This window comes from Drosophila miranda, assembly GCF_003369915.1.
Source record: "Drosophila miranda strain MSH22 chromosome Y unlocalized genomic scaffold, D.miranda_PacBio2.1 Contig_Y2_pilon, whole genome shotgun sequence".
NCBI lineage: Eukaryota > Metazoa > Arthropoda > Insecta > Diptera > Drosophilidae > Drosophila > Drosophila miranda.
In genome coordinates this window covers 25524350-25536509 of record NW_022881614.1, presented here as the reverse complement: position 1 = coordinate 25536509, position 12160 = coordinate 25524350, and the positions used below count along the sequence as shown (strand labels likewise).

General features: G+C 47.4%; 1 protein-coding gene across 3 annotated transcripts in view; it reads left to right on the top strand.

Annotated features, from left to right (window-relative positions):
* The window catches only part of LOC108160796, an 85538-nt gene that overhangs the window by 25439 nt on the left and 47939 nt on the right, over positions 1 to 12160 (top strand). For all 3 annotated transcript variants that reach the window (XM_017295013.2, XM_033397893.1, XM_033397892.1), the window contains exon 3: positions 3671 to 4489. In XM_017295013.2, coding sequence (XP_017150502.2) covers positions 3671 to 4489 — 819 coding nt within the window. The remainder of the gene's footprint in view (positions 1 to 3670; positions 4490 to 12160) is intronic.

Genomic DNA, 12160 nt, shown 5'->3' with positions numbered 1-12160 from the left:
CTTGCTTCGCCGGCCAAGTGTGCCACCGGCGTAGCAAAGTTGGGGAAATGCTTCTTGGGGCCTCCAGAATCCGTGCCCCTTCCGCGGGATTGCTCCGCGCGGGTGGATTTCCACCTTGTGGGCTTCCACCTGGAGTAGTTATGTTTTTCGAGTACATTTCTTTCCATTTCATGCGCATTTTATACCTACTGCCAGGTTGTTTGCATTTTATACCTTCTGCCAGGTTATTTAACTGCCGATCACTGTGATACAGACGCAGACCAAGCAGCCGCCCACTGTGGGTCAGACGCTGCTTGGGTTTGGTTGGATTGTAGGCCCTTTGGGGCGTCCATCGGTGGTCAAGAAGGGAAGTGGTTTCTTTCCTTCTTTCTAGTGCGGGCCCCGTTTTGGGGTGCGCCGCCTAGACGGTGGGGGTGTCTGTTGGCCTGCTCCATGACCTTTGACCCCTATTGTTCCGTGTGTTCCGCTAGGTGTAGGGAGCCTTTGAGACTTTGGCACGGGCCTTGCCCTGCACCGTAGTGTCTGCTGGCGCCATCTGTTGGTCAGGTTGCTGCGGGCGATCGGGCTTTCGCCCTCTACCGGAGCTTCCCTGTGGTACCTTTCGGGTTTCTCCGCTGCCTAACTCTGTTAAGCAGCTGATATCTAGATCAGCTGGCATGACAAGTGCATTTGCAGGGAGAGTGGAGCCGGGAGAGCGACCCTAAGTTACAGCAATTGTAAATGCAACAAGAAAGAAGAAGGCACGGATAGTGGGAGCGCAGAGGGCACTCTCAGAGGGGAAATTTCTCACCCCTCACCCCTGGCCTTGGTCATCGTTCTGCATCAAGGGCCTCCGGAGCTCGTGGATGTGGCAACTCCTATGCTTAGGCATTCTCCTGGGTATGTACGGACTCCAGTGTTGTTGTAGTTACCCATCTGGTTTCGTTCCCCTGCAGATGTCGCAGCTATAGGCTGCCCGCCCGGGAGCACCAAGGAAACGCGTCCGCACTTGTTCACACTTATATGTGTGTGTGTGTGTGTGTTTTTTTTTTTTTTCCATGGATACGCCACGGCGGGTGAGAATCTCTAAGAGACGCGACCGGCCCGTACCAGTCAACGAACTGGACTACCCCTTCGGGGCTTCCCAGCTAAACTCACCACCACGCACAGCTGCACACCTCATTCCCCGCGGGATCACCGCAAAGTATTACTTCGCGGGGATGGGGTGCCTACGTTAGGCATTCTCCTCTACGCGTCGCTCCCTTTCGCATCTTCTCAGATCGCTCTGGATGGCTATTAGGGTGTTTCTAACGCGCTGCCAGTTCTCGTCGGACTCCGTCATGAACGCCATTAGCTCCTCTGGTCGTGGGAAATACTCTGCACTTGAGCGGTACCTCGTGCAGTGGTAGATCACATGCTCCGGATCCTCGCTCTCATTCGAACACTCAGGACACTCGGGAGAATCCTCGTGTTTGAACCTATGTAGATACATCCTGTATCCTCCGTGACCCGTCAGGAATTGGGTGAGGTGGTAGTTCATCTCTCCGCTTCTCCGCCCTATCCATGACTCAATGTCCGGGATTAGTCTATGGGTCCACCGTCCATTTGTGGCCGTGTCCCATCTTGCCTGCCATTTTTCTATCGACGCCCGCCTTTCCGACGCACGGATGGTCTCTAGCGATGCATTAGTTCGCATCCCTGCGCGCGCTTCATATACATGCGTCATCTCGAGCGCTAGTATATCCACCGGTATCATGGCCGCGAGGACCAGGGCTACGTTATCCGACACCGTCCTATATCCCGACACTACTCGAAGAGCGCAGAGCCGATATGGCACTGACATCTTTCTTCTTAGACTCATGTTGCCGGATAGGGTTGAAGACCACACCGGCGCAGCGTACAGTAGGATCGAGGCCACTACTCTCGCCAGGAGTATGGGTCCACCAATATTGGGGAGCATCCTTGCGAGTGCTGCCTGCATCCGGAAGGCTTTTTGACTCACGTACTCGATGTGGGCCCGGTAGTTCAATCGGTTATCCAGCATCACACCTAGGTACCGGATTGACTCCTGCGACTTAATAGTCGTATTACCCACGCGAAACGTCGCGTACTCCCCCTTCTTCCGACTCGTGATGAGTACAGCCTCCGTTTTGTGGCCAGCCAGGTCCAATCCCGCGTTTTCCATCCAGTTGGATACGATCCGGATTGCCTCGTTGGCCGTCGCCTCGACATCTCGGAGCTCTTTGGCTACCACGACCAGGGCGAGATCGTCAGCGAAACCGACAAGCGTGCATCCCTGCGGGAGCTGGAGTCTCAGGACGTCGTCGTCAGAGCATTCCCAGTGACCGAAGGAGCAGAGTTGATGCTGAACAAGCGGCTTTCGTTGCTCCGAAATTCTTCATCTATACACATCAATTTTGAGTGAATGGATTTCGTTTCCTTATAAGGAATACCACTATTTTATTCTTTCCCGCCAGAGGTTATTGCATGCTTGATTTTAATTGTCTAAAAGCAGTACTGTGTCCATGGGCTCGTTGAGAGTTGAGTAAATTGTAAATAAATTGGGTAATCCGGATAATTTCCAGGCCATCAGCCTGCTGTCATCATACATACATAAGGATGCAACAAATTCCTGGGATTACAAACTTCGCCCCTCCCCCACTTCCCACCCCCACCCCCTTGGGCTCATAAATATGCATGACCCGGTGAGGTAGCAGTTTAAATCGGAAAAAAACTTGTAAGCTCCTTCTGCTGCAAGCAGCTCCTTCGCATCCTTCTGCTGTCTGTTGCCTTTCAATATTGATAGTAAATGCCGTAAAGTATTTTACGAAAATTCTTCTATGGCTCCTGCCTCCTCCCCCCTTTTATGCAAGGCTGTGGAAAATTCCAGCGAAGTGCGGTCATTTTAATAACGAAAAACATCAGCTCTTTATGCACTCATTGCTCCTCCTCTCCTCTGCTCTCCCCTCCTGTCCTGTTGTGCCTTTTTGTTGTTTCGTTCCTTGCCGTGCCCTCCCTTCCCAGCTTTAGCTTCTATTTCCCATTGTTGTTGCTCTCCCCCTTTGTTGTTGCACTTTATGACTTTCGCTGTTGTTGTTAGTCGTGCAAAAGTTTTTCAATATACCAGAGTACTTTTTGTTTTTGCTGCTGCTTTTGTTTTGCTCTTACTGTACCGCCCAGTGCCTGGGGGATTCCCCCCCCATAGTGAGTGGGTGTGTCTGTGTGAGTGTACATATCACAGTTGGATGGTTTAATTTGAAAATCACACAAAAACAGTTAATTTTGGACGTGGATGCCAGGCTGCAGTAATTGGCACGAAACTGCGAAATAAATGGGAAAATTCGACAGAAATTTATGCAAATATTGTAATTATCTGCTTGGACAATCGAATCAATATCGTACAAACAAGAAATGCCAGAACAGAGGCAGCTAGAAGGCTCCATTCATTACGAAATTTTCAAGAAATCTCAGCATGCAGATTGTCCTGCTGATCTTTCGACATTATTTCCTGGAAATGCCATAACATCACGAGACTCGTTCGACAGACTAAAGAGTTTTATGAGTAATGAAAATCGGACTCCTTCATTTAAAAATATTCTCTGAATAATGTACTTTGAGGAAGGCTTTCATTGAGTGCACTTTTGTAATTTTTCAAAATCGTTAAAACTCCATTTGTTTTGCTTCTTTGCAGGGTCAGTGCTCGGCTGGCACACTGCCCATGGCCTGGGTCGATGAGGGACCTGGGCCCCCAACGTGTCCGCGTTCCTGCGCCGAGCAGCAGCAGTCCCCACAGAAACGGACCGCAGCGCGAGAGGGCTTCATGTCGAAGAGGAGCGTCACCAGTAACAATAAAGCCAAGTATTTCGTAAACTATAAGACATCCCAGATGCGCTTGGGTCACAGCAGTCGAGTCATGTCGCGTGTGCGCAGGGAGCGGTATCGCAGCGAAGGGGATCCTCCGGTCACGGACATCCCCACCACAACAGAGGCCGACCAGGACCTGGAGCTTGAGCTGGGGGAGAGTGCAGCTGCTTTCTCCACCATGGCCAGCCCCAGCACCGAGGACATGGATGCGGCGGCAGCGCCAACGTTGTCCTACAGCCACCTCCATGCCCAGCCACAGATTCACCTCGACGCAGCGGACCAGTCGGAGCAGGGGCACGCTGGAGCTGGAGCTGAGGATGAGCAACAACAGTGCCTTGATTATCTGGGCGATGCCGCCGAGTCGAGTCCGCAGCATCTGTGCGGCCTGGAGTCACCCGCGGAGCTGCTGAAGCGGCTGCGGACGCTGCGCCTTCGAAACTGCTGCGAGAGGAGTGTGTTCAGCGCTCTGCACACGCTGGCCCTCAACGCCACCCTGTCGGACCGAGGCGAGTGCGTCCGCATCCTCAGCGACCTGCTGGACGTGGATGCCCTGGCCAATCGCATCACCTGCGAGCTGGCCGAGATCCTCTTCCGCTTCGACTGTCGGCAGGTCTACTCGTTGATCAACCAGTGCGACGACTGCAAGGTGAGTTCCCTTTTCTAATTAAATGGTGGCCAGCGACCTCTCAAAGAGTGAGTTGGCCCCGTTGACCCAGCCCCAACCCCAATCACCTTCTATAGTCATTCTCGGCCAGGCCGGAACATTTCCGCACCGCGTGACATTTGCGTGGTTGCTCATTAATTATTAAAGTTGAGCCACCAGAAAGAGGAAAAAACCCCTAAAACAGTAATCTGCACTGAGAGAAATGGAAACGGCCAAGTATACATTCGGAGTGTTCCGATTTCGTTGCCCCTTGCCTTTCGCCCAGTGCACAGACACTGGTACTGGCACTGGCTCGGGCTCATTGAGAGCTCGTTCTGCAGAGCCAGGACTCGCTTGTCCAGGGTTTCGCATTTCAGAAGCGTAATTATGAGGATGCCAGGGAGGACAGGCAGGGCCAGTGCCAGCAACCGCAAAGTGTGAGCAAGGCGGAGACGGACCAGGAGCAGGAGATTGCGGTTAATTTGTGGCACTTAAGACTGGCTGCAGCTGTCGCATGCTGTGAGCGAGAGAGAGAAAGGGGGAGGGAAATTTCGGCTGCATATTTGATGTCTGGACCATATAATTGGTAATTATTTGTCAAGTGCTGGCCAAAGATTCCTTGCCTTAACCTGAAAACGTGAAAATGCCGAATGGGGAGGCGGTGTAGATGTGGGTGTGGGTGCGGGTGCGGGGCCCAGGCCAGAAACAATGACTACGCTAATGAGGGTGTCTGTACGCAAAGGAAAAACCTTTTGAATACTGCAAAATCTAAGAGAGAGAGAGAGAGAGAGAGAGAGAGAGAGAGCAGGACGAGAAGGAGGTGCCGAGGGCATGATAAAACGAGGGGGAACGTTGTGAGTTGCTGCGGACACCGCAACTCTACGGTTATACCCGATACTAAGTCAGTATGGCTCACCTCCGGCAGACGCCGCTAATATTAAACACGACAAAGAGTGCGTGCGAGAGAGACAGAAAATCAGTCTGAGCGTGACGTCGGGCGCTGCGTAGCCACTGCAAATTGATTTGTTCCTATTGGCTATAAAAATGATCTGATCTGAATCAGATTCAGCAATCTGATAGATATGGTCATTATCTATGATTCTGCGTTTTTAGTTTTCTCGAATGTGCAATATTGTGGATGCAACAGATTTTCGTTCTTTGTGTGGGCGGAAGGGGGTGGGGCGAAATTTTGAGATACACGTTTTATAGTAAGATCTAACAGGAGTGCGGATACCAAATTTGGTTACTCTAGCCTTAATAGTCTCTGAGATTTTTGAATATCCCCAGATTTTCGTCCTTTGCGGGGGCGGAAGGGGGTGTGGCGAAATTTTGAAACAAACTCGTCTCGGTCCGATATATTAGGAGTGTGGATACCAAATTTGGTTGCTCTAGCTTTTGTAGTCTCTGAGATCTAGGCGCTAATGTTTTATTCTAAGCAAAGCCGCCTATGCTACGTGTGTGTTAGAGAGAGACAGGGCGAGAAAAAATGAAATTGTTTTCTTGATGCTGGCTATAATAATGATACGATCCAATTCAGATTCCGCAGTCTTAAAGATATGGTCAGTCTCTACAATTCTACGTTTTTGGTTTTCTCATATCTTTAAAATTGTGGATGCCACAGATTTTCGTCCTTTGTGGAGGCGGAAGTGGGCGGGGCGAAGTTTTGAAATATTTTTGTAGCAGTGACATATCACAGAAGTCTGGATCCAAAACATCGTTGCTCTAGCTCTTATAGTCTTTGAGCACTAGGCGCTGAAGGGGACGGACAGACGGACAGACGGACGGACGGACAGACAGACAGGGCTCAATCGACTCGGCTATTGGTGCTGATCAAGAATATATATACTTTATGGGGTCGGAAACGATTCCTTCTGGACGTTACACACATCCACTTTTACCACAAATCTAATACACCCCAATACTCATTTTGAGTATCGGGTATAAAAAAGAAATGTGAATTGCGCTGATTAACAAAACTTGAGGCAAATGCTAAGCAGACAGCAGCAACAACAACGTTTCAGGCCAAAAATACACATGATGACGGCGTGGAGAATTGCAGCGGGGGGGCAGTAACAGGCAATGGTTAGCTGACTGTGGGATGTGGGTTGGTTGCAAGTGCTGGCAGAAGCAGACATATGTACACACACAAATTTAAATTTAAACGAGGGGGAACGTTGTGAGTTGCTGCGGAGACCGCAACTCTAAATTTATACCCGATACTAAGTCAGTACGGCTGTCCTCCGGCAGACGCCGCTAATATTAAACGACACAAGGAGTGCGTGCGAGAGAGACAGAAAATCAGTTTGAGCGTGACGTCGGGGGCTGCGTAGCCAGTGCAAATTGATTTGTTCCTTTTGGCTATAAAAATTATCTGATCTGATCCAGATTCAGCAATCTGATAGATATGGTCATTATCTATGATTCTGCGTTTTTAGTTTTCTCGAATGTGCAATATTGTGGATGCAACAGATTTTCGTTCTTTGTGGGGGCGGAAAAGGGTGGGGCGAAATTCTGAGATATAAGTTTTATAGTGAGATCTAACAGAAGTGCGGATACCAAATTTGGTTACTCTAGCCTTAATTGTCTCTGAGATTTGTGGATGCCCCAGATTTTCGTCCTTTGCGGGGGCGGAAGGGGGTGTGGCGAAATTTGGACACAAAACGGTCAAGGTCCGATATCACAGGAGTGTGGATACCAAATTTGGTTGCTCTGGCTCTTATAGGTTCTGAGATCCTTGAACTCATATTTTGCAATTGGCAAAACCGACCATGAAACCTGTGTGTTAGAGAGAGACAGAGCGAGAAAGAATGAAATTGTTTTCTTGATTCTGGCTATAATCATTATTCGATCTGGTTCAGATTTTGCACTGTAGAAGATATGGTCATCCTCACCGATTCTGCGTTTTTGGTTTTATCGTATCTTTAAAAATGTGGATGCCACAGATTTTCGTCCTTTGTGGGGGCGGCAGTGGGCGGGGCGAAGTTTTGAAATATTTTTGTAGCAGTGACATATCACAGAAGTCTGGATCCAAAACATCGTTGCTCTAGCTCTTATAGTCTTTGAGCTCTAGGCGCTGAAGGGGACGGACGGACGGACGGACAGACAGACAGGGCTCAATCGACTCGGCTATTGATGCTGATCAAGAATATATATACTTTATGTGGTCGGAAACGATTCCTTCTGGACGTTACACACATCCACTTTTACCACAAATCTAATATACCCCAATACTCATTTTGAGGAGAGCCATACTGACTTAGTATCGGGTATAACGAGGGGGAACGTTGTGAGTTGCTGCGGAGACCGCAACTCTACAGTTATACCCGATACTAAGTCAGTATGGCTCTCCTCCGGCAGACGCCGCTAATATTAAGCGACACGACAAGGAGTGCGTGCGAGAGAGACAGAAAATCAGTCTGAGCGTGACGTCGGGCGCTGCGTAGCCACTGCAAATTGATTTGTTCCTTTTGGCTATAAAAATGATCTGATCTGATCCAGATTCAGCAATCTGATATATATGATCATTATCTATGATTCTGCGTTTTTAGTTTTCTCAAATGTGCAATATTGTGGATGCAACACATTTTCGTCCTTTGTGGGGCGGAAGGGGGTGGGGCGAAGTTTTGAGATAAACGTTTTATAGTAAGATCTAACAGGAGTGCGGATACCAAATTTGGTTACTCTAGCCTTAATAGTCTCTGAGATTTGTGAATATCCCCAGATTTTCATCCTTTGCGGGGGCGGAAGGGGGTGTGGCGAAATTTTGAAACAAACTCCGATATATTAGAAGTGTGGATACCAAATTTGGTTGCTCTAGCTTTTATAGTCTCTGAGATCTAGGCGCTAATGTTTTACTCTAAGCAAAGCCGGCTATGCTACGTGTGTGTTAGAGAGAGACAGGGCGAGAAAAAATGAAATTGTTTTCTTGACTCTGGCTATAATAATTATACGATCTGGTTCAGATTTTGCACTCTAGAAGATATAGTCATCTTCTACGATTCTGCGTTTTTAGTTTTCTAGTATCCTCAATATTGTGGATGCAACAGATTTTCGTTCTTTGTGGGGCGGAAAAGGGTGGGGCGAAATTCTGAGATATACGTTTTATAGTGAGATCTAACAGGAGTGCGGATACCAAATTTGGTTACTCTAGCCTTAATAGTCTCTGAGATTTGTGAATATCCCCAGATTTTCATCCTTTGCGGGGGCGGAAGGGGGTGTGGCGAAATTTTGAAACAAACTCGTCTCGGTCCGATATATTAGGAGTGTGGATACCAAATTTGGTTGCTCTAGCTTTTGTAGTCTCTGAGATCTAGGCGCTAATGTTTTACTCTAAGCAAAGCCGGCTATGCTACGTGTGTGTTAGAGAGAGACAGGGCGAGAAAAAATGAAATTGTTTTCTTGACTCTGGCTATAATAATTATACGATCTGGTTCAGATTTTGCACTCTAGAAGATATAGTCATCTTCTACGATTCTGCGTTTTTAGTTTTCTCGTATCGTCGAAATTGTGGATGCCACAGATTTTCGCCCTTTGTGGGGGCGGAAGTGGGCGGGGCAAAGTTTTAAAATATTCTTGTAGCAGTGACATATCACAGAAGTCTGGATCCAAAACATCGTTGCTCTCGCTCTTATAGTCTTTGAGCACTAGGCGCTGAAGGGGACGGACAGACGGACAGACGGACGGACGGACAGACGGACAGACAGACATGGCTCAATCGACTCGGCTATTGATGCTGATCAAGAATATATATACTTTATGCGGTCGAAAACGATTCCTTTTGGACGTTACACACATCCACTTTTACCACAAATCTAATATACCCTAATACTCATTTTGAGTATCGGGTATAACGAGGGGGAACGTTGTGAGTTGCTGCGGACACCGCAACTCTACAGTTATACCCGATACTAAGTCAGTATGGCTCTCCTCTGGCAGACGCCGCTAATATTAAACGACACGACAAAGAGTGCGTGCGAGAGAGACAGAAAATCAGTCTGAGCGTGACGTCGGGCGCTGCGTAGCCACTGCAAATTGCTTTGTTCCTATTGGCTATAAAAATAATTTGATCTGATCCAGATTCAGCAATCTGATAGATATGGTCATTATCTATGATTCTGCGTTTTTAGTTTTCTCGAATGTGCAATATTGTGGATGCAACAGATTTTCGTCCTTTGTGTGGCCGGAAGGGGGTGGGGCGAAATTTTGAGATACACGTTTTATAGTGAGATCTAACAGGAGTGCGGATACCAAATTTGGTTACTCTAGCCTTAATAGTCTCTGAGATTTGTGAATATCCCCAGATTTTCATCCTTTGCGGGGGCGGAAGGGGGTGTGGCGAAATTTTGAAACAAACTCGTCTCGGTCCGATATATTAGGAGTGTGGATACCAAATTTGGTTGCTCTAGCTTTTATAGTCTCTGAGATCTAGGCGCTAATGTTTTACTCTAAGCAAAGCCGCCTATGCTACGTGTGTGTTAGAGAGAGAGGGCGAGAAAAAATGAAATTGTTTTCTTGATGCTGGCTACAATAATAATACGATCCAATTCAGATTCCGCAGTTTTAAAGATATGGTCATTCTCTACAATTCTACGTTTTTGGTTTTCTCATATCTTTAAAATTGTGGATGCCACAGATTTTCGTCCTTTGTTTTGAAATATTTTTGTAGCAGTGACATATCACAGAAGTCTGGATCCAAAACAACGTTGCTCTAGCTCTTATAGTCTTTGAGCACTAGGCGCTGAAGGGGACGGACAGACGGACAGACGGACGGACGGACAGACGGACAGACGGACAGACAGACATGGCTCAATCGACTCGGCTATTGATGCTGATCAAGAATATATATACTTTATTGGGTCGGAAACGATTCCTTTTGGACGTTACACACATCCACTTTTACCACAAATCTAATATACCCCAATACTCATTTTGAGTATCGGGTATAACGAGGGGGAACGTTGTGAGTTGCTGCGGAGACCGCAACTCTACAGTTATACCCGATACTAAGTCAGTATGGCTCTCCTCCGGCAGACGCCGCTAATATTAAACGACACGACAAGGAGTGCGTGCGAGAGAGACAGAAAATCAGTCTTAGCGTGACGTCGGGGGCTGCGTAGGCAGTGCAAATTGATTTGTTCCTTTTGCCTATCAAAATGATCTGATCTGATCCAGATTCAGCAATCTGATAGATATGGTCATTGTCTATGATTCTGCGTTTTTAGTTTTCTCAAATGTGCAATATTGTGGATGCAACAGATTTTCGTCCTTTGTGGGGGCGGAAAAGGGTGGGGCGAAATTCTGAGATATACGTTTTATAGTGAGATCTAACAGAAGTGCGGGTACCAAATTTGGTTACTCTAGCCTTAATAGTCTCTGAGATTTGTGGATGCCCCAGATTTTCATCCTTTGCGGGGTCGGAAGGGGGTGTGGCGAAATTTGGACACGAAACGGTCAAGGTCCGATATCACAGGAGTGTGGATACCAAATTTGGTTGCTCTGGCTCTTATAGGTTCTGAGATCCTTGAACTCATATTTTGCAATTGGCAAAGCCGACCATGAAACCTGTGTGTTAGAGAGAGACAGAGCGAGACAGAAGGAAATTTTTTTCTTGATTCTGGCTATAATAATTATACGATCTGGTTCAGATTTTACACTCTAGAACATATAGTCATCCCCTACGATTCTGCGTTTTTGGTTTTATCGTATCTTTAAAAATGTGGATGCCACAGATTTTCGTCCTTTGTGGGGGCGGAAGTGGGCGGGGCGAAGTTTTGAAATATTTTTGTAGCAGTGACATATCACAGAAGTCTGGATCTAAAACATCGTTGCTCTAGATCTTATAGTCTTTGAGCACTAGGCGCTGAAGGGGACGGACAGACGGACGGACGGACAGACGGACAGACCGACATGGCTCAATCGACTCGGCTATTGATGCTGATCAAGAATATATATACTTTATGGGGTCGGAAACGATTCCTTTTGGACGTTACACACATCCACTTTTACCACAAATCTAATATCCCCCAATCCTCATTTTGAGTATCGGGTATAACGAGGGGGAACGTTGTGAGTTGCTGCGGAGACCGCAACTCTACAGTTATACCCGATACTAAGTCAGTATGGCTCTCCTCCGGCAGACGCCGCTAATATTAAACGACACGACAAGGAGTGCGGGCGAGAGAGACAGAAAATCAGTCTGAGCGTGACGTCGGGCGCTGCGTAGCCACTGCAAATTGATTTGTTCCTTTTGGCTATAAAAATGATCTGATCTGATCCAGATTCAGCAATCTGATATATATGATCATTATCTATGATTCTGCGTTTTTAGTTTTCTCAAATGTGCAATATTGTGGATGCAACAGATTTTCGTCCTTTGTGAGGGCGGAAGGGGGTGGGGCGAAATTTTGAGATAAACGTTTTATAGTAAGATCTAACAGGAGTGCGGATACCAAATTTGGTTACTCTAGCCTTAATAGTCTCTGAGATTTGTGAATATCTTCAGATTTTCATCCTTTGCGGGGGCGGCAGGGGGTGTGGCGAAATTTTGAAACAAACTCGTCTCGGTCCGATATATTAGGAGTGTGGATACCAAATTTGGTTGCTCTAGCTTTTGTAGTCTCTGAGATCTAGGCGCTAATGTTTTACTCTAAGCAAAGCCGGCTATGCTACGTGTGT